At 65.9% G+C, this 20,906-nt stretch overlaps 2 protein-coding genes across 4 annotated transcripts; one reads left to right on the top strand and one right to left on the bottom strand.

The window, feature by feature from the left end:
• The first annotated feature begins 4,448 nt into the window (after positions 1-4,448).
• Positions 4,449-11,018, top strand: SYTL1 (synaptotagmin like 1). The gene is given in 17 exon segments (XM_056333755.1): positions 4,449-5,012; positions 5,769-5,818; positions 6,828-7,088; positions 7,417-7,562; positions 7,641-7,752; positions 8,052-8,091; positions 8,439-8,538; positions 8,732-8,826; positions 9,168-9,293; positions 9,379-9,504; positions 9,506-9,546; positions 9,630-9,732; positions 9,840-10,001; positions 10,074-10,152; positions 10,229-10,328; positions 10,410-10,615; positions 10,733-11,018. Coding segments are annotated over 15 exon segments (1,788 nt in total). The 5' UTR covers positions 4,449-5,012; positions 5,769-5,818; positions 6,828-6,876; the 3' UTR covers positions 10,873-11,018.
• On the bottom strand, positions 11,017-20,506 carry MAP3K6 (mitogen-activated protein kinase kinase kinase 6). 3 transcript variants are annotated; one of them, XM_056333751.1, is made up of 28 exons: positions 20,027-20,504; positions 19,392-19,531; positions 18,681-18,704; positions 18,073-18,260; positions 17,787-17,955; positions 17,500-17,606; positions 17,208-17,378; positions 16,764-16,876; positions 16,452-16,611; positions 16,174-16,324; positions 15,865-15,972; positions 15,747-15,796; positions 15,533-15,628; positions 15,135-15,219; positions 14,919-15,052; positions 14,713-14,840; positions 14,476-14,612; positions 14,211-14,316; positions 13,897-14,054; positions 13,610-13,790; positions 13,371-13,533; positions 12,924-13,089; positions 12,640-12,825; positions 12,397-12,502; positions 11,923-12,151; positions 11,581-11,833; positions 11,384-11,460; positions 11,017-11,275 (listed from the first exon to the last, which is right to left on the bottom strand). In XM_056333751.1, exons 1-28 carry the CDS (start codon positions 20,325-20,327, stop codon positions 11,221-11,223), a joined length of 3,942 nt encoding a protein of 1,313 aa, XP_056189726.1. In that variant the 5' UTR covers positions 20,328-20,504; the 3' UTR covers positions 11,017-11,220. The 3 variants fall into 3 exon arrangements, with proteins under 3 accessions (XP_056189726.1, XP_056189725.1, XP_056189727.1); XM_056333750.1 differs by having other exon boundaries at positions 11,017-11,258; positions 20,027-20,503; XM_056333752.1 differs by lacking the exons at positions 11,017-11,275; positions 11,384-11,460; positions 11,581-11,833; positions 11,923-12,151 and having other exon boundaries at positions 12,399-12,534; positions 20,027-20,506.
• Between the last annotated feature and the right edge of the window lie 400 nt (positions 20,507-20,906).

Below are 20,906 nucleotides of genomic sequence, written 5' to 3'. Positions count from 1 at the left end.
TTTAAAGCCAAGGACCTGCCAACAGCCTTTGTCTTGTTTGGGAGGAGAAGGGGCTCTGCCTGCTCTTGCCCTTGGTGGATCCCGAAGCCTCTGCCTGCTCAGCAGAGCCCGGGATGGGGGGGAGCCAAGCTCTCTGGGGGAGGAGGATGCTTTCTTAGAAGATAAGCCCCCTTTTGCAGGTTGATCGCTTTAGCTGTGAGTAGCTCCCCTTTCCCTTAAGTGGCTGACATCTCTCTTTTCTTGGAGGCTGGGGGCACTGGTCGCCTGGCGCCTTTCCCCTGCCAGAACAGAGCCTCCCATTTCCCTGCAAGCTGCTGGGGAGGGGGTGCCTGTGCTGGGCCTGGGGCTGCCGGCAGCTACAGAGGAGCGGAGAGCAGAGTGGGATGCAAAGAGCCAGCCTCGTTTTCCCCTCTCCCAGCAGGATGCTGCTGCCTGAACTGGGAGCGAGGGAAGCTGGGCCTCCGAGTGCTGTAACGATTGCTAATGCAAGCAGCCGATTTTCCGTTACATCTGATATCCAGAGGCCAAAGCTGCGCGGTGGGGGAAGTAGATCAGCCTTAAAATTAGGTTGTGTACGAGGCTCAGGGATTTAATGGTGCAGCCATCTTACAAAACACCACCTGGATCCTCTCCTGCTCAGCCCCTCGATCCAAATCACGCTGCTCCTGCAGCTGCGTTAACTCCAGCCCCTGCTTTGGCTCTGGGGCTGCAAAATGCCAGCAGTAGGGATGGCAGCAGCCTCCGAGGGGTTTATCCTGCACATGGCTGTCACTGGAGCATGAGGTGAGGATGCAGAACCCCCCAGGAACGTGCTCTGCCCAGCGTGCACAGCTTTGCACTGCTGCTGGGTCCCTGCTCGCCTCCCAAGCGTGGCAGGATTTTTCTAACCCACTTCTGCTGCCTGGGGAGCTGCAGGAATCTGGCTTGAGGTGCATGGGAGCTGAGCCACGCGGTTCGGGTCGTGTATCTGGGGATTATATGGAAGCATCCAGTCTGGATCAGCCAAGATAGTCACACTCGGGCGCCCGGGGTGCTCACAGCTCTCTGGCCACAGCAGGAGGCCGGACCATGCCAGCTCTGGTCGTTTTTCTCTCCTGCCTCTCAGTGTGGCCAGCCCAGCCCCAGGAGGGACAGAGGCTGCTGGAAGCCAGGGAGGCTCAAAACGGAGTGGCAGGATCTGGCCCAATCTGCCAAATGGCCGGGACCAGAACATCAGAGGGACCTCGCTGCCTCCTGCTCCTCTGCCCTTGCCCAGGAAGGCTGAGTGTGACCGATCCACCCCAGCAGCCACAGTGTGGGGGCTTCTTCAGCGTGGGGAGTGGGGCTGGGGGGTCTCCAACCTCCCCAGGGTGGGGGGGAGCAGATGCCCCATTGCTGGCTGTGCCACCGCTGGAGGCTGGCGTGGAGCCACCTTTGAAGTGAGGTCGCTTTGCTGCAGCTGGCCAGAGGGGAAGGGGCCCCATTTCTCATCCCCTTAGGAGTGGGGGGATCAAAGGGCTCCCTGGGGGGCAATATCACACTGCGCTTGAGCATTTGCACGGGTGGGAGCTTTTGAAAACGCCAGCGCCTGTGGCTGGGCTGCCTGCAGCCCTGCTGCCTCTGGGCTGTGGTGCCCCCAGGGCTGCAGGACCCTCCTCATCCTCAGCCACCCCATCGTCCCGTGTTTCCCAGGCAGGGGAGGGGAAGGGGGTGCAAGACCCAGCTCTGGGGGCTCTTGATGCCCACATCTTCCCAGACAGGCCTCGTACATCGTTCCCAGCCAGAGGCCAAGGTGGAAATGCCACAAGGTCCCTGCTCTACTGCAGGGATTAAAAATTAAAAAGAGGAGCTGGGCTCCGTCCCCGTGTGCCTGGGAGCACTGGAGTGGCACGTCCAAGGCACTGGGAGGGCAGAGGGCACTGGGAGCTGAGTCCCTGGGAAGGGGCTGGTGCCAGAAGACCCCTCACTGGGGGGGACATGGCGGTGTAAAAGCAAGGGCAGAAAGAGAAAGGGGGATTTGGGGCTGGGGGAGGCTCTGGGGGTGTGCGCAGAGGAATTATAGAGGAATGAGGGCAGGTTAATGACCATTGATAACGTACAGCGGTGGGCTGGCTGGGGGGGGGGGGGGGGGGGGCTGGTGTGGATGAGGTGCAGCTGTGGCTGGTTCCTGCTAAGTAGTTAAATAGCTCTGAGGGGATGGAAGAGGAGCACTGGGTGGAGAGAGACCTGGAAGAAGTGGAGGGAGGAGAGAGAGTGCCCCAGGTGCAGGGGGGACATGGAGAGGCCCTGGGAGAAGAAAGGGGCCTGGGTGAGGAGAGGCCGGCTGGAAGAGGAGCCTGGAGAAGGGAGAATCTGGGCGCAGCAGAGGCAAGAAGCAGGGTGGGCTGGCGTGGAGAGGATGGAGAAACAGCCCGGACAGTAGATGAGCTTGTGAAACCTTGTGGGGGACCGGTGGCTGTGCCGGGACAAGGTGTGGGAACTGCTTATGGAAGCTAACTGGGATGGGATGGTAAAAGCCTTGCTGCAGCCGGTGAGTTTGGATAGTGCTGCGACAGGGGTGCCTGGGGGGGGGGATTCGGCATCTCCTGCCTCTGCCACCTGTGTTGGCTCCAGGTGTCAGGAGGAAGCCCTGCCCTCCCCTCCAGAGTCCCTGGGAGAGGCACCCCCACCTGGCCTGGCCTTCTGCCCCCAGCACCCCCTGGCTGGGGGGATGTGGGCTAGGGGCCACCCCAGGGCCCCCATCCCTCTGAGGTGGCAGCTGGTGGCCGTGGAGCTCAGCTCCCACAGGAGCCTTAAAATCCCCGGTTTCCCTTGATGCCCCCAGCCCCATGGACCACCCTGGGTGTGCTCGCCCGGTGGTCCCACTGCTCACACAGCCAGGGCGGTGCCGCTGTGGGTGCTGCCCCACTCCCCACCCGCAAGCCCACTGGTGGGCGAGATGCTGCCCCAGCACGTGCTCCCTGCCTCAGTTTCCCCCCAGGAGAGCCTGGCTGGACCCGAAGAACAAGTCTGGGGGTGATGTGGGAACAGAGCTGGGGAGTGGGATGGGACTTGCTCCTTGCCCCTGCTCCCTCCCCGCTGCCAGCGCTGGTTGGGGCTGGCCCTGGCGGTGCCCAAACACCCAGCGCAGAAATGAGGCAGAACCAGTTCTGCGCACCCGCCAGGGTGCTGCCAGCACCCAGCACCCAGGGGCAGGGGGGTTTGCTCCCATGGGTGCTGCTCCGGGAGGCGGTGGAGCTGGGCTGCGGGCCATTGCGGCTGCCGGGCTCACCCCGGGGTCTCTGCAAGGAAATCTGTCCCCAAGGGCTGGCCCAGTGCCTTGTGCTGGTGGCCAGGGTGTCACTGGGCTGATGAAGCCTCCTCCGGCCACCTGGGGCAGAGGGAGGCTCTGCTCTGTGGGCGCTCCCTCACTGCACCTCTGGGTCACCAGGGATGGTGTGGGGACGCACCCCGCAGGATGTGACCCACTGCTCCCCCACACCTCCAGCCCCCGGTTGGGCTCTGGCAGGGTGTGCCCTGAGCTGCCTGCCCGTGGCCCAAGGAGGGGCACTGCAAGCCCATCGCTGGGGGGTCAGGTACAACCCATCCATCCATCACCAGAGATCCACGAGCAGGGGACGGATCCTGCCACGTCCTTTCCTGTCCCAGCCGATAAACATTCTGGTGCTGGTACAAAGGGTCCAGGATGCACAGAAAGGACTTGGTGCCCACCTGGGGTGACCCGGAGCTGAGCCATGAGCCCATAAGCACCCCTGTGGGGACACGCCAGTCCCTGAGCCACCACCCCTCACCCCTGCAGAGACCTGGCCGCACTCATTGCATCTCCAGAGCACCCACAGAGCATCTGGGGCCCTCTCCCCACCAGAGCCAAGCAGCGAGCACCCTGCGAGGGGAGGAAGGGGCGGGTGGCCGACAGACAGACAGAGCCGTTGCTAAAGTCTCATTTCCTTAGAAACCACACTAAAAATAATCCCCTTTTCTTGTGGTCCTGTGCTCAGCGTGTGCTGCCAGGCTGCTGCACCCTGCTGCAATTCCTCCCCCAGCTGCGCTGCCGTCTCGCTGTAAAGCTGGCGGGGTGATGGCAGGAGCCTGGTGGGGAGCCTGACAGCCCCCCCCCCCCCCCCCCCCCCCAGCCAGCCACCTTCCCCTTGTGATCGAGGGAAACTGAGGCACAAGCCCCTGCTGTGCCGGGGAAGGATGCTCCTGCCCTGGGTGCTGGGTTTTACCACTGCCAGGCGTTGCTGGCCTGATCCGGCACGGTGCTGAGCACCCAGGTTTGTCCTGGGTGGTTGGGAGCCCCGGCCCTTTGGAATAAGATGGGATTGTGCTGGACAGGATGGGAGCTGCGGGGCTGGGGGTGGCCAAGGGCTAGGGAATGTGGGGCTGGGGGTGGCCGTGCGGTGAGGCTGGGGGGGCTGGGGCTGTCCCCCGGGATGGGAGCCATGGGGCTGGTGACACCCTGTGGGATGGGGGTGCTGCAAAGCCCCAGGACCCTGTGCTGCCCCACACGGGACTTTTGGATGGGGGTAGGAGGTGGGGGCTGCAGGGTTTTACTGCTGCCCCCACGCCCAGCAAAGACCAGTTCCCCCCAGTGCAGCCCAGGAGCTCCCCCAGAGCTGCTCCGCATAAGGCACCCCGCGGCCACATCCTGCCCCACGTGCCCCCCAAGGAACCCCTGGGTGAGGCTGGGGGTCTCCCACCCCATTCCCGTGCTCTGAGACTCCACCAGCCTTGGAGGGGGTCCCCCTACCTTGGGGTGCTTCCCCTCTGCACCACCCCTTCTCAGACTGCTTGACGCCTCCCAGTTCAGCCCAGTTCAGCCCAGTTCAGTCCCGTCCGGCAGGTGCTGCTGGCTCCAGTCCCTGCTTTCGTGCTGCCGGGGCGAGGAGGTGCTTGCTCGGCTGCGGTTGACTCAGCTCCAGGCCACCAGCACCCTGCCGAGGGTGGGGACTGGGGGCCACCCACCTTCCCCAGGGTCCCCGTGGGGTGCTGGGACACGAGCCACTGTGACCCCCACGTGCAGTCCTGGGCAGGTAAGGGTGGCCGTGGGGCTGAGGGGCTGACCCCACTGCTTGCCCGACGGTGGGGGGGCACCAGCACTCCGGGGTGAGCGGGGTGGGGGTCTGGCTTCTCGCCCTGCTTTGGGGGGGCTGCAGCCCCCCTCCCACTCTGCTCCCCACTGAGGAGGGGCGGGATGGGGGCTCAGGGACACAAATTTCTGTGGTGGCTCCTATTGTCCCCATGCTGTGCCAGAGGCCTGGCTGGGACAGTGGGGCAGGATGGGGTCTGAAGCCACGGTGATGGCCCCTGGTGCTGGGAGGGAGCTGGGGGGCACTGGGGGGGGCGCAACCCTGGGCTGCGGTGGAAGCAGCTGGGGTCTGCCGGTCCCCAGGGGCCTGGGGGTGGGGGGCGAGCCTGGGTGCATTTGGGGGGCAGGGGGGAGGAGGGGGATGTGTTTCAAACCATGCATCACCCCCCTCCGTCGCGGTGGGCTGCTTGCAAACAAAAACGGGGGACGTGCACCCTCCCTAGCTGCGGCTTACTGGGGAGGTTTAACTGGTTTGACTGGTCTCCCATACAGGGTGGGGGGGCCGGGTGCCCAGCACCCCTCTGCACAGCGGCGTGGGTGCTTGTTTACTGCCCTGCTGTGCCCACCTGTGGGGGTCCCCGCGGGGGCTGGGGGACCACGGCAGCACCCGGGCCAGACCTGGGTGACCTTTGTGGGTGCTGGCTCTGTTCCGGGGTGGGGGGACACCCCCGTGTGCCACCAGTAAACAGGATACGAGCAGGCTGCGGCGAGGAGGCAGTGGCAGCATCGTCCCAGCTCCGGTGACAGCTGGTAAGTGCCCCCCAAGACCCCCAGCCAGCCCTGGTGCAGCCTGGCTGGGTGCTGGTGGGTGTCACAGGCTCCCCATGTTAAGCATGGGGAGTGGGGTGCTGGGGGTGTTCCAGGTAGTGTGGGGGGTCCCTGGTGTGTGATGTGGGGGGTCCCCAGTGCTTGCTCACAGCGGGGTCTGTGGTGGGGTTGGCATCCAGCCCACCCAACGTCCCTGGTGTGCTCAGATCCTGTGCTGGGATCCTCAGCTCTGGGGGATGCCTGAGACCAGACACCCCCCAGGGCTGGGGACAGGGGCACCCGGGGGCAGGGACAGGGTCACATTCGGGACTGGGGACAGGACCACTGGTGTCCGAGCCCCACGGTGGAGGTGGGAGCCCCACAGCTGTGCCAGGATGCGGCAGTGCCGGTGCTCACATCCCGGGGGGGGGGCACCGGGGTCGGTGGGGGGCTGGGGGAGGCAGCACCGATCCTGCCCCACCGCTGCTGCAATTTCCTGCCCTTGGCATCTCAGGCCGGACAGAGCTTCCTCCGTGCCAGGGCCAGGAAGGGCAGCAGTGAGGCAACGCCGGGCAGTGGGGCAAGAACCCCCGCTGCACCCCCCACCCTGGGAGCTGTGATGAGCTGAGGATGGTCTCAGCCTGGTTTGGTCTTAGCCCGTCAGGGGGGCAGCCGAGCCCCCTTTTGCCACCTGCCTTGGTGCCGTGGCAGCCGTGCAGGCCGTGGGGAAAGCGGGCAGGGGCTGAGCTGGCCCTGAGCAAACACCCTTTGTAAACACGGGCTGCGGGCAGGATCCCGGCAGCGGGCAGGGCTGGCCCTGGCATGGGGCCGGCAGCGGGAGGAGCGACAGTGCTTCCCCCAGCCTGCCCGCGGGCTTGCCTGTGCCCCTTCCCTTGGTGCCCTTGGCATCATCCCACCCCTCGATTTGTCCCCGTTGGGGGTCCTGGGGGTGTTTTGGGGTGCAATAGGTGTGTATGGGTGCATGCTGAGCTTCCACTCCGTCTCTTTGCAGAGGGTCAGGATGATTTCCACCCCAAAGCGACCCCAAGGTCCCTCTCCAGATGCTGGCATCGCTGGTGCATGCCCGGCACCCTAAGCCACCCCGGCCACAGCCCCCCACTTCTTGCCACCCACCTGGGCCCGCCATGGCACTGGAGCTGGGGGCTGAGGCACTGCTGGACCTGAGCTTCCTGACGGAGGAGGAGAGGTGTGCCATCGCCGAGGTGCTGCGCCGTGACTGGCAGCTCCGCCGCCGCGAGGAGGGGCGCATCAGGTGAGGTGGGGGTGTCCCCTCTTGGGGACAGCATGAACCCCCCAAAAGCAGCCAGCTTGGGGTCCATGACCCTTGGGGACAGAGCAGCCAGGCTGGGAGATCTCCTTTCCCCTGGGAATGGGGCACCCATTGAGCCCAGCCAGGGTGAAGCCCCATGGTGGGTGACACCAGCCTTGGGGGTCCCAAGCCCTGTGGGAGATGGTGGCTGGTGTCCCCAGGACCAGTCGTGGTGGCTCCATCATCCACTTGGGAAGGGTGATGGAGCAGTGGCAAAGGGGTCGGTGGCAGCACTGGGGTGGGGGAGCCAACGCCGCCCTCCCACCACCAGCAAGCTCCGCAAGTCGGTGTCGGACCCGGTGCGGCTGAGGACCCTCACCGGGGACTGGTTCTGCGATGCCCGTGCCCAGCGCCACCGGCACCACCTGGGCTCCGACCTTGTCCGCGCCTCCATCCGCCGCAGGAGGCGGCCCCGGGGTAGGTGAGGGACAGGGACACGGGGCGGGGGACACCAGGGGCCAGGGCTCAGCCTGCTGAGGTCCCCGATGTCCCCAGGAGTGGGGGACCTGGAGTGTGGCCCCAGCCTGGGCGAGCTGGAGGCCATCAGCGAGCCGCTGACGGAAAGGGAGGATGAGGATGAGGACGGTGTGGCAGAGCTGAAGGAGAGGTGAGTGGGGGGCTTCCATCCCATCCCACAGGTGGCATCTCTTACCAGTACCCCACTGGGGGTGGCATGGTCCTGGGGCGCCCAGCAGGAGTCAGGTGGGGGAGTCAGAGCAGAGCCCACGGTGCAGGGGGTGACACCGCCAGAGCTGCACCGTCCCGGTGTCTGCCCAACCACCAGCCAGGGGGTTCTGCAGCCCTGCGGGCCCCCAGCTCCGTAAATAGCTGCAGGGGTGGGGGGCAGAAAGTGCTCGTTAGCCTAATTCCTTGTCGAGAGAAACTAATTATTGTCTCTTCTCGCAGTCCCCCTACCGAGGAGGCGCAGGCGGCTGCAGAGCCCCAGGTCGGTGCCTGGTGTTGGGGTTGAGCCGGCAGGGCAGAGCCTGCAGCCGGTACCCGATGCCCGGGTGATGGGCTCAGCCAGTGGGGGAGCGCCCTGCAGCCTGGGTCACCCTGACTGCCACGGCCCCAGAGCTACGGTAGCTCCCCAGGAGGGTGCTGCTGTTGGGGCCAGCCTTGTGCCTGGTCTTACAAAGCATGATCCTGAACCTTGTGGTGTGGGGACCGATGTCCCATGGGATGACTGTCCCCCACCCTGTCCCCAGGGACCCAGGGGGCTGGACTGAGGGGAGCAGGTGAGGGTGCCCAGGGTGCCCCTTTTCACCCGTTCCCCTATGTGCCACCTCGCAGGGCAGCCCCACGGCCCCAGCTCTGGAGGGGACCCTGGTGTCACAGCCCCTGCAGCAGGGTGATGTCCCGGCAAGGGAGCAGGACACCCCGGCCCAGCCAGGTAACCATGATGGGGGGGTCAGTGCTGTCATCGGGAGCCGCCCAGCACCGATTACTAGCCCCCTCCTCCCAGCACCCCATCATAGTCCCCCATCCCTCACTTGTCTGCTCACTCCTCTTGTCAAAAAAAGAGGGGACCCCCCCACCCCGTCCCTACTGCATCAGAACCCCCCACCCACACCACACCATTGCAGGCGACACGGTAGGTGGGAACCCCTTCGGCACATCCAGCACGGAGGAAGATGAGGAAGAGCCTGACTCTGCGCACATCAGCCCCAGTGCTGGGCAGGTGGGATGGTGGGACTGGGGGGGCTGTATGGGGCTATTTAAGGCTGTATGGGACTGGGGGGGCTGTATGGGACTGGGGGGGCTGGAGGAGGCTGTATGGTGTTGGGGTGGGCTGGAGGGGGCTATGTAGAGCTGTATGGGATTGGGGGAGCTGGAGCTGGAGGGGGCTATATAGGCCGGTATGGAGTATGGGGGGGGGGGGTATGTGTTGTAGGGGGCTGGGGGGGCCGTCTGAGGCGTGCCAAGCCAGCACCAGGCACTTGCTGGGAGCCCTCAGGAGCCCACACCGGGGATGGGGTCTGGGGCGGGTGTTGCTGACCCCTCTTTGCTTTGCATCTCCAGGGCCCAGGGACCCCCCAGACAGATCCGGTATCCCCAGGCCATGTGCCCCTGCAGAATGGCCACGTGCCCCCAAGCAGCCTGCTGAGCACCACCAGCTCCTCTGTGTCCAGCCTCAGCTCCTCCACGGTACGGGGCTGGGGGCTGTTGGGGGGGGGGGGGGGGGGGGGGGGCACCTTTCCAGCCCCCCTGACCCTGTCCCACCACCCTGCAGCTGAGCGGCAGCCTGATGAGCCTGTACAGCGAGGGCGAGCTGGGCAGCGTGGCCGTGCGGGGCTGCGTCCAGTTCTCCCTCTGCTACGACCCGGCCAAGAAGGAGCTGCAGGTCCACGTGCTGCGGGTGCCGCGAGCTGGCCGAGGCCAAGAAGCAGCGGTCGGACCCGTGAGTGCCCCGGCCACGAGCGGCGATGCCCGGGTGATGCCCACGGTGGTACCCATTGCACCCACCTCATCCTTTGGCTCCAGGTACATCAAGACGTACCTGCTGCCGGATAAGTCCAACCGCAGCAAGCGCAAGACGACGGTGCGCAAGAGGAGCTTGGATCCTATCTTCAATGAGACCCTCAAGGTTTCTAACTCTGCTTTGGGGTGGGTTTGGGGGCTCCCCTTGGTTCAAGGCGGGATGGATGGGTGGGGGCAGATAACCTCACCCTGCCTGTGTCCCCTCCCCACCAGTACAAGCTGGAGAAGAGGGACCTGCAGGGCCGGACCCTGAACCTCTCCGTGTGGCACCACGACAGCCTGGGCAGGAACCTCTTCCTGGGTGAGGTGGAGATCGCACTGGGCGCCTGGGACTGGGCCAACACACGCCCCGAGTGGTTCAGCCTCCAGCCCCGGGTGAGCTCACAGCCCCCACCTGCCCACCTCCCCCCCATCCATAGCCCCCTATAACCCCCCCATCCTCCCCAGATGCCCATCTCCTCAGACGGCCTCGTCAGCCGGGGCAATCTCAATTTGGCATTGAAGTTCATCCCTGCCGGCTCGGAAGGTGAGAGGTGCCCACGGGCACTCAGGTGGGGGGGGTCCAGCGTGGCAGGGTGCCCCTGACCCCCTCCCACCCACAGGTGGGGGGCTGCCACCCACGGGTGAGCTGCACATCTGGGTGAAGGATGCTCAGAGCCTCATCCCTCTGCAGAGCGGCACCGTGGATGCTTTCGTGCAGTGGTAAGGGGGGGGTTGGCACCCTGGGGGGCACCCAGAAGGGCTGGGGGTGTGTGTGTCCCCTCACCCTGCTGTCACCCCCAGCTATGTGCTGCCGGATGACAGCAAGGCAAGCCGGCAGAAGACGCGGGTGGTGAAGCGGAGCCTCAACCCCCTCTTTAACCACACCATGGTGTACGACGGCTTCCAGGCCAAGGACCTGGCCGAGGCGTGCGCCGAGTTCACCCTCTGGCACCACGAAGCCTTTTCCAAGCGCCAGCTGGGTGGCATCCGGCTCAGCCTGGGCACAGGTGAAGGGGTGGGGGCAGCCCCGGGCACCCCAGGGTGCCCCCCCCGCAGCTTGCAGGGGGGTGGTGGCAGCAGCAGGGTGGCTGGGGGGGGGGGTGACGATGGTGGTCTCTCCGCAGGGAGCAGCTACGGGCTGCCAGTGGGCTGGATGGACTCGACGGCAGAGGAGCGGGGAGTGTGGGGGCGCCTGCTCCAGCAGCCCGGCCAGTGGGTGGAAGCGTTGCTGCCCCTGAGGACCAATTTGGTCCCCCGGGCATAGCCCCCAGCCCCCCAAGGGACCCCCCGGGGCCAGCGAGACTGTGGGACCCTCGGGGGAACAGAGCTGAGCCTGGAGCATCACTGTGAGGGGCTGGGGTCTGCACGCCCCCTACTCTTTCAGCAGCAATGAAGTGGCACCGGAGGGCACATTTGGCAGCTGTTTATTGCTGTGGGCACCGTACCCCGAGTTCTCCCTCTGGTGTGGGGCTGGAGCTGCTGCTCCTGGTGTGGGGCTGTCCCCTCCATCGCTGTCCTGCCAGCCCCTGGGTGCCTGGGGCCCCTGGGCCGGGTCCCAGCCCTGGGGTGGGGGCTCACTCCCCTTCCCGCTGGGTGAGGGTCTGGCGATGCTCTAGGATGGCTGCCCAGAGGCGGTACGCCAGCCCGCGCCTGCGGGGACGCAGGGGCTGTTGGAGGGAGGGGACTAAGCCGTGTGTGTCCCCCGTCTCCCAGCACTGCCCCCACTACCCGCCCCCCCCAACCAGGCCGGTAGGGACAATGCGGTCTGGGGGTACCTGATGCCCACGTAGAAGAGGTCATCAGGGGTGGCACAGCCCAGGAGGTCGCGCAGGGTGAAGCCGTGGGAGAGGAGCTGCGGGAGGTGGTGGGGGGTGTTGGGGGGGCAATGCCGGGGGGGCTGCCCTGCTCATGCCAGCAGGACCCGACCCCAGCCCCCATGTAGCTCCACGTGCCAACTGGCCGCGGGCCTCACCGTGGCCGTGGTGACCGGGTCCGTGCCATGCTGCTGCAGCCACTCAAGGAGAAGGGGATCGGCTTGTCCCTGGGCTGAGGGGCTCGGGGGCGAGTGACCCTGCCCAGGGGTGAAGCACCCCAGGGCAACCTCCTCGTGCTCACCCCTGCGCTGGGGCTGGCTGGGGACCCCGGTGTCCTCATCCCTGGGGTGAAGAGCCTGCTGCATCAACCGCTGCCACTCCTGCTCCTTCTTGGCCAGCTCCTGGAGCAGCCTGGGGGAGAGCAGGGCATGGACGGGCACCCGCGGGGGCACGGACTGGCACCCGGGGAGATGGAGGTACAAGGGCTGGCAAAGCCCTACCTGCTTGTCTCCATGCGGAGACGGCAGAGCTGTGCCACCAGCACCGAGGGTGCCTGCAGGGAGGGCAGGGGGTCTGGCTGGGTGGTGGGGCCAGTGCTGAGCCCCGAACTGGGGCTGTCCTGCTGGGGTTGGCTCCTGGGGATGAACAGCCTCGGCAGCACAGAGTCATCCTTGTCACTCGTGTCCTTGGTGCTGTCCCCCGCCACACAGCTGGCCTTCAGTCCCAGGTCTGTGGGGGCAGAGGTGGTGGTGGGCACAGAGAGGTGCCCTGGACCCCAGAGCATCAGGGATAAAATGGGGAGCTGGGCCTGGCCAAGGTTTCCCCAGTGCTGGTCCCCCCTCAACATCCCCTTCCCAGTACCCCGCAAGTCCCCCAGCCCACCCTGCGCCAGCCACCCTCTTCCTCCACTCAGCCAGCCAGCCATGGTGGTGGGACCCAGACCCATGTCCCAGCTGTCCCCCAGTGCCACCCACCTCTCACCAGCATGGTGAAAGCTGCCTGCACCGCCTGGCTCATGGCATCATCCAGTGCAAACATCCAGTGGGGTTTGATGTGATGCCGGCGCAGGATCCGTCTCACCTGGAAGGGGCAGAGCCGTGCCAGGGCATCACCTGCACCAGGATGTCACCCATGCCAGGGTATCACCCACACTGGGGGATCGCCTGCACCAGGGCAGCACCCGCTTGGCACCCTACCATGCCAGCCCAGGCACTCACCGCTGCCTGGAAGCCGAAGAGGGGAGCCTGGAGGTGGGGGAGGCTCAGCCCCTCTGCCCGCAGCCGGGTCTGCAGTGCCAGGAGGTCCTGGCGCAGCTGGTCCTGGCTGGGGCGCTGGATGTAGCTCCGCAGGCAGCTCAGCAGCTGGGCGAGATGCTCCGAGCCCAACCTCGCCCCTGCCGTGCTCTGGGTGGGCGAGGGAGATGATGCTCAGGGGCTGCCACCATGCCCACCCTCCGTCCAGCTGCTGTGCAGAGCCCCCACCCCGCGCACCCAGCACCCACCTGGCTCTCCTCCAAGGCCGCGATGATGCCTGGTGCCTCGGCGGCGAGGACACGGTGTAGCGTGGCCCGGCGCTTGCTGTCCTTCCGCAGGAGGAACCGGTCCCCGCTCTCCTCGAGGGAGGACGAGCGCAGGCTGTGGTCGGAGCTGGCTGAGCCCTGGGCAGTACTAGGGGAAGGCAGGCAGGGCTGGCACTGCCCCCCCTCAGCCTCGGGCATTTAGGATAGTGGCCTTGGGGTGGGCACAGCCATTGTGCTTGGCAGAGGGCATGGGGGACCTCCTGCAAGCCCCCCAAGTTGTAATGGGGAGGGAGGCGATGCCCTGGCACAAGGAGGGGGCATTGCAGGGTGCAGCACTGGGACATGGCAGGGGGAGTGGGTGCCACGGGAGGCAGAAAGCCACCCCCCACCCAGGGTCCCTCCATCGCCCCCGTGCCTGGGATGCCCTACCCCAAGTTGCTGCGGCTGGAGGCTGCCTCACCGGGGTGGCACGGGAGGAGGGGGCTGCCCGCTGTGCCCCTCACCGGGGCATCCTGCCTGGCTGAGGAACATCCCCTGGTCCCATCGCTGCCCTCCACATCTCCACCCTGCTGCCCAAGGTGGGGGGGGTCACCTGCCAGGGAGATGATGGAGATGGTTATTCAGCAGCTCATACCAGGACCCCCCCTCCTGCCCCTCCCCCAACTCACCCCCCGCCGGGGGCACGGGCCGGCTCCGAGCCCTCCTGGCATCGGCGAGGAAGGGCTCCTGCAGCAGCGCGGCGGCTGTTGCCCGCTCGGCCGGGTCGGGCTGGAAGCAGCGCAGGATGAATGCTCTGGCTTCGTCCGACATGGACTTGGGCACCTCCGGGTGCATCTTGAACATGCCCACCTAGAGGGGAGGCACTCGTGGGGGCTGCCAAGGGACCGGCCACCCCAAAGCAGGGTGATTTCAGGGCTGGGGAACCCCCCCATCCCCTGCCTAACCCCATGGATACCTTGAACATCGCAGCCTGGGGGCTGCCCAGCTCGTAGAAGGGGGGCTTGCCCGTGGCCATCTCGATGATGGTGCAGCCCAAGGACCAGATATCTGCTGGCTTCCCATAGCCCCGTGGCCCCTGGTCGATGATTTCTGGGGCCATGTACTGCAGAGTGCCTGGGGAGAGGATGAGGAAGGGTGAGAGGAGCCCGTATGCATCACCCAAACTCCCCCTGGGGTGCGTTCTCCTTCCCATGCTGGGTACCAGGATGCAGACCCCATCATCACCTGGTCTTTGGCATCCCACCACCCCCAGTCCCGGGCTGCCCATACCCGTGAAGGTCTCGGCGCTGGGGCTGATGCCCGCCAGCCGCTTGGAGGTACCGAAGTCAGAGATCTTCAGCACCCCGCTGTACGTGTTGATGAGGACATTGTCTCCCTGGTGCGAGAAGGGCACCCCAAAATAAAACCAAGCTACAAAAAGCTCCTGGAGCTTGAGCAGGGAATCACCCCAGGGGCTCTGGGCTCCACAGTGCTCCTTGAGATGAAGGGGTCAGGCTTCATGCCCCCAGCATGGGTGGTTTCCCACCCCCTTCACCTTGATGTCCCGGTGCACGATGTGGTTATCGTGGAGGTAGCTGAGCCCGTCGAGGATCTGGCGGGTGTAGAAGACGATGGTGGGTTCGTTGTCCTTCAGGGGTCCCCACTTGGAGCGCAGCAGGGATGACAGACTCCCTGGAGAGGGGGCACAGAGGGGTGCAGCATCCCTGTTTAGGCCACGCATCTGGCCACGTGTCCCCCTTCGACCCCCAAATCCCATCCCAGCGCTGCCCACCTCCTGGCACCTCCTCCATGAAGATCTTGATGAAGCCACCCTGGCTGATGGAGCCCAGGTACTGCACGATGTTCCTGTGCCGCAGGTGCTTGTGCAAGGCGATCTCCTCGTGCAAGGGCTGTGAGAACCTGCGTGCCAGGACACCAGGGTGAGGGGCTGCCCACGGTCCCCCGGGACCCTCTGGGACCCCCTGGCATGGCACCTACCGGCTGTCCCGCTCTGGGATCTCCTTGATAGCAATGCGCACTTGGTTGCTGAGGCAGCGCCCGGCGTAGACGACCCCATATGTCCCCCTGCCCAGGACCACCCGCTCGCCCGCCTCCGAGTACTCATAGCTGTACTGTGGGCAGAGAGGCGAGGCGGCAACCTGTTGCCACCCAGCGCTCCATGTCACCCCATGTCACCCTGTGCCCCCATCCTACCTCCAGGATGGGCTGTGTGGGGCTGGGCACCTCCTCGCTGCCCGCCGCCTGCTCGGCCAGGAGGGACTGGATCTGGTCGCAGAACCTGCCGGTGGGAGGACAACAGCCCTGAGCCCCAGCAGGGTGCTGGAGACCCCTCGAGCCCCCAGAACAGAGGGGCTCCTGCTCCCCCTCCCAGTCTGTCCCCCACCAGTGGCACAAGGGGGGCCTGTGCCACCCTGCTCTGTGGGACCCAGCTGCAGAAGTCGGGTCCCTAGGACACCCCTTTCCCCAAAATTTAAGGTAAGGAAGAAATAGCATGCTCCCACCCCTCCCTGCTCACCAGGGCAGTGGCTGGGGGTCCCCCATGCCCCCGTCAGCAATGTGGGCATCCCCATGCCCCCCATCACCCTGCTCACCACTGGCAGTGCTGCTGGGAGGGGAAGTAGAGCTGGAAATCCTCCTCTGCGTGCATCACGTAGAGGAAGCAGCCCCGTTCGTCGCACTTGCAGATGCTGGAGGGAAAGGACCCCCTACCCCGTCAGCACTGGGGCTGATGGGGTGGGCAGAGGGGCTGTGGGCACATGGGGGCATCCCGGGTCCTGCCAGCAAGGGCACCTGGCACACACTTACCTGACGCCCCGGATGGCCGTGGCCGCAAAGGTCCAGCTTGATGCTGCTTTCTGCAGGAGAAGGGGCAGGTGAGGAGGGGGGCACTGGGGACCCCCATCCCCCGCATCCCCATCCCTACCTCCTCTGTGGGGCAGACAAGGGTGAGCATCAGGGCAGGCTCCTCTGTGCCACCTTGCAGTGCCAGCCGGGCTGGCTGCAGGACCTTGCTGAGCTCCAGGACCAGGACCTGTGGCAGAGGGGGGCTTTGGGGTGAGCCCACTCACCAGGTCCCCAGCCCGCATCCCTGCATCCCCATCCTCCCACCTGGGTTGGCACCGGTGGGCTGCTTGGTGCCTCCCCAAACCCCTGGTGAGCCCAGATGACCAAGTGGTCCCCAGGGATGGCCGGGGGTCTGGGCAGGAGGGGTCAGCTCCGTGGGGCCCCTCACCGGGCAGTGTGGCGTGGCAACGAAGGGCTGGCATGCCTTGAGGAGGAAGCCCAGCCAGAAATCAGCCAGCTCCTGCCGGGCAGAGGGGACCTGTGGGCTCCTCTGGAAGTGTTTGTAGAGCAGGAAGGTCTCCATGACCGAGACCAGGTACCTGCAGGGACATGCGGGGGTGAAAGAGGAGAGAGATGTCCCCAGCACCCCCTAAACCCCCTCCTGGGGCACAGACAATGGGGATCGCAGACCCAGCCTTGCCCAGGTGGGCACGTGCCATGCCATACCAGCCCGGTGCGTTGAGCTTGTAGAGCTTCTCAGAAGCTTGGATGACTTTGCTGAGGTCGTTGGCCAAGATGCCGGCTCCAAGGCAAAAGCCCACGTCCCAGTAGTAGCACAGCTCCTCCGGGCTGCCCTTGCGACCTTGCAAGCAGCTCAGCTTCACCCCTGGACACGGGAGCAGGAGCCCATCACCTCTCTACTGGCAACCCTGCACCCAGGCACAGCTGCCCCCCGAGCGCCTCCGTGTCAATGGACCCCAGTTCCTGGTCCCCATCCCTCGGTGGGTCCTTGTCCCTGACCCATGGGTGGGCACCCACCGATCTGCTGCAGCTGCACGGAGGTTTCAAACTGGTGGCCGGCAGCAACGAGGAGGACGGCAGCGTTGATGCCTGCGTGGAGGCTCGGCTCCACCTCGAAGGCTTTGCTGTACCTAGGCAGAGATGCTGGGTGGAGGGCACGACCACCGCCCACCCCGCCCCTCCACCAGCCCAAACGTGGCTGCCTTGGGGTCCTTGAGCTGCCCCCTATGATGGGGGTGCACTCCAAAACCAGAAGAAAACCACAAAGAAGTAAAAAAAAAAATAAAAGCCCAGCAGGAATTAGCATCACCTGCCTCTGCGTTGCTGCTGGAGGGGGCTGAACATGGGGCTGCGCTGCTCAGAAACCCCCCCCCCCGAGCCCCTGCAAACCCCCCACACGGGGGCATGCACAGGCAGGCAGGCAGCCCCCAGCCCTGCCCCCAGCCTTGTCCCCAGTCTCACCAGTACAAAGCCTGGTCCCTCATCTTGGTGTCAGTGAAGCTGGAGCTGATGAACATGTCCTTGTAGATGCGGCCGCACAAGCAGAGGAGGTCAGGCGCAGCCCCCTCCCCACGCTCCACCACGGGCAGCAGCACCGACAGAGCCTTCTCCCGGTCCCCGGCACCGTTACGCCTGCACACACACCCCCGGTGCTCGGCAAACGGCACCGCCAGCACCTCAGTCCCTGACCCCCCAGCTCCGTGCCACTGGGATGTCGGGGTGCATGTGTGTGTCGCCCCCCCCCACTGCTCACTGGCTGAGGGCGAAGGCGTAGTGGAAGCGGACGTTGTGCTGCTCGGCCACGGTGCAGGTTGGCAGCGCCTGGAGAGTCTCCACCAGCGAGACTATGGCATCGTAATCCTGCGGTAACAGTGGCGGGGCTGAGCCGGTGGCCTCCAGGCTGCCTGTGCCCAGCTCCAGGGGGTGATGCTCTCCCCAGACTGGCCAAACCCTGGGGGTTGCAAGCTCCTCCGAGCAAGGGCAGGCTGTGGAGCACTCCCCAGGGTGATGATAAGGTCCCCGGGACCCCCCAGCCCTCACCTGCACGTCGCGGTAGGAGAGGAGGAGGTTCACCACGATGTCCAGGCTGAGCAGCTCCACGCTGTCCAGGCGCTGCTGGATGCGGGCCAGCTCCCGGCTCAGCTGTTCCCCCCGGTACATCTCCCGTGCCCTCCGGATATCCCGCCGGATTGTCTCCCGAAAATACCCACTGGGCACGGGGGGCAGAGACGTGGAGTTTTTGGGGTGGTGGCAATTCTCTGCCAAGCCCTGCCAGCCCAGGTGGGCATGGGGGTTTGCCCGCAGCCAGGGGAGTGGGCAGCAGTACCAGGAGTTGGTGGGGATCCCCTCCAGCAGCTGGACGAGCCGGGCTGCCAGCGGGGTGAAGGCATCCTCCGCCTCGAAGCTGGGCTGGAAAAGCTCTGTCGGGCACTTCATGGCCCTGTCGTCACAGCAGACGACCTTGTCCTGGGGGGTGACTGCGTAGGGGATGAAGGTGTAGCTGCCACAGAGGTCCTGAGGGAGGGGAGAAGGGGTGAGCGGCTGCGCCAGCCGAGCTGAGAGTCCCTCTCCTTGTGCCCCAGCCCAGCCCCCTCCCCTCAGGCCTGCCCATGCTGCCTGGACCACACAGGCCACGCTAACACAACCACCTGCCATAGCTCGTTAGCAAGGAAAGACAAACCAGCTTTGCCTGACTGCCATCATTATACTCCAGAGTGAACAATCCTGGTTCTTTCAAAACCCGTTACCCCCTCACGTTGCTGTTCCTGGCGTTCGCTCTGAGCTAATGAGGCCCCCCCCAACTCAGACTTGGGGAGAAGTCTCGCTCCCTGTCTGCAATGTCCACCCTCCGAGGCCGGGGGGAGGCAGCTTAGGGGGAGAGAGGCGCTCAGAACCCCCCAGCACTGCGGCAGCAAGCGCGGGGAAGAGACACACCGAGTTCTTCTGGCAGATGTCCTCCTGGGGAGAGAGAGGAGGAGGAGGAGGGATTTAATGAGATTCCCCGGCAAAGGAAATCAGCTGATTTCAGGAGTTACATGGAAAGCATCCAGGGCTAACAAGGCATGCCAGGGCCAAGCCATGAGGGCAGCCAGTTGCCCCCACACCACAAGCATTGCGTGCGGACCCCCCCGCACTCCAGGCAGGGCTGCAAACGCAGCCGGCTTCTCCTCCAAACCCAGCACAGGGAAGGAGTCTCTGAACGGGTGCCTGGGGCTCCCTGAGTCAGGGTGATGCCTGGGGACAATTTGGATGTGCTCCCAGCTCCATTTTTTCCCCCCAAGCAGCAAGAATCCCTCCCACTGGCCCCTTCCGTGCAGAGGGTTTTGCTTCCAAGGAACCAGCTTTCCCCAGGGAAAAGAGCCTGTTCCCAGATTCCCAGCTGGTTGGGGCCAGGGAAGCACCCTGACCCAACTCTGGGACTCACTGGAGGCCTCAGCCACCCCCTCCTCATCCCATCCAGGCACAGGGAAATCTCTGCCAGAGCAGGATGAGACCATGGGAACTCAGCCAGGCTCGGGGGGGGTGGGGTGGATGGAGATCCCCCTCCTGCCGGTGCGGATGCTCCAGGCACTCAGGGATATTCCCACCCCAGAGAGCAGCACCCAGGGGGCTGGGGGGGGTGTCTCTGTCCCTGTCCCCACTGACCCGCAGGGCCTGGAGGAGGGGCAGGTCGGCCTGGCAGCACAGCAGAATGTTGTGGGACATATTGAAGCTCTCACGGACGCCCAGGTGGTAGAAGAGGGAGGGTTGGCAGATGGAGTCACTCAGCTCCACCACGGCCACATCTGCAGGCAGGACGGTAGGGATGCTCAGGGCACTGGTGCCAGACCCCTAATTAACGGGGCAGAGGAACCAACCACCCTGGCCTTGGGGGTCCGCATCCCCTAAGCGACGGGATGGCCCTGCCATCACAGCACCCAAGGCCACGGTGAGGGGCACCCGCTGGCCCACCGGCACGGGGTTGAACCCTGAGCAAAGGAAAAGCACGGTCTCCAAAAATCACACCCGCGCGTTTAACGCTAGGGAGGGAGACATCCCGGCAAACATCCAGCCACCCTGGAAAGCAAACAGGAGGAATGCAGAAAAGCAAACAGCGAACCACCCAAGTGCGCAGCTGGAAGAGCTCCACCGGGAGCTGCACAGGGCTGGGGAAAGCCTCGGCCCAGATATTCCCGGCCAACTGGGATAACCAGGCAGAGCGGCAGGAAAAACAGGATGACAGAAACCCCACGGTGGGGCCAAGCCAGGCACATCACCGGCCGAGCGGGTCGCATCCTCACCTGCGTTGTAGAAGCGGTCGAGGGTGCCGGTGTCGCCCAGCGCCAGGGTGCCGAAGGGCAGGGTGTGCAGGCGTGCCCGCAGGTGACAGCAGGCGTCACGCAGGCTGCGCAGCGCGGGGCACGCGGCTGGCTCCCGGCCCAGCACGCAGACGATGCTCAGCGCCCGCCGCCCGCTCGCTCGGCCCCGGGGCCTGCACACCGGGCGGCCCGCTGTGCCCGCCACCGCCAGCGGGTCCTGCCAGCAGCTCCCGGTGACCGGCGGGGGCCCTGGTACCTCCGTGGCTGGAGCGGGCTGGTCCATGGTGGGGGCTCACGCTGAGCACGGGGACAGCCCCGCACCCTACACCGAGCTGTCCTTGTCCTTACCGGGAAAGCCCCTAACCTTCCACTGGGCTGCCCTAATGCCCCCCCCCGGGAGAGCCTGTAGCCGGTACCGGGCAATCTGCACCAAGCAGCCCCGTGCCCCCCCCCGGGAGACCCCACACCGGGCAGCCCCGGTCCCCCCCGGGAGACCACGCACCAGCAGCCCTGCTGCTTACCGGGATACTCCCCACTGGACCTCCCCGGTCCCCCCCAGGGATACCCCGCACCGGGCAGCCCCGTGCCCTCCCCGGCAGACCCCGCACCGGGCAGCCCCGTTCCCCCCCGGGGACACCCCGCACCGGCAGCCCTGCTGCTTACCGGGAGAACCGGCGCCGGGCTGCCCCGTTCCCTCCGGGGACACCCCGCACCGGGCAACCCCGTGCCCCCCCGGCAGACCCCGCTCCGGGCAGCCCCGTGTCCCCCGGGAAAGCCCCCTACCGGGCCGGCTCGCACCGGGAGGGTCGGGCCCGCCCCGCTCACCGGCTCCTTCCCGGGCTGCCCCGCACCGGGCTCCGCT

The sequence above is a fragment of the Falco biarmicus genome, chromosome 3 (genome assembly GCF_023638135.1).
Source record: "Falco biarmicus isolate bFalBia1 chromosome 3, bFalBia1.pri, whole genome shotgun sequence".
Taxonomy (NCBI): domain Eukaryota; kingdom Metazoa; phylum Chordata; class Aves; order Falconiformes; family Falconidae; genus Falco; species Falco biarmicus.
The sequence above is the reverse complement of the archived record's forward strand: the minus strand, read 5'-3'. Positions and strand labels throughout refer to the sequence as shown.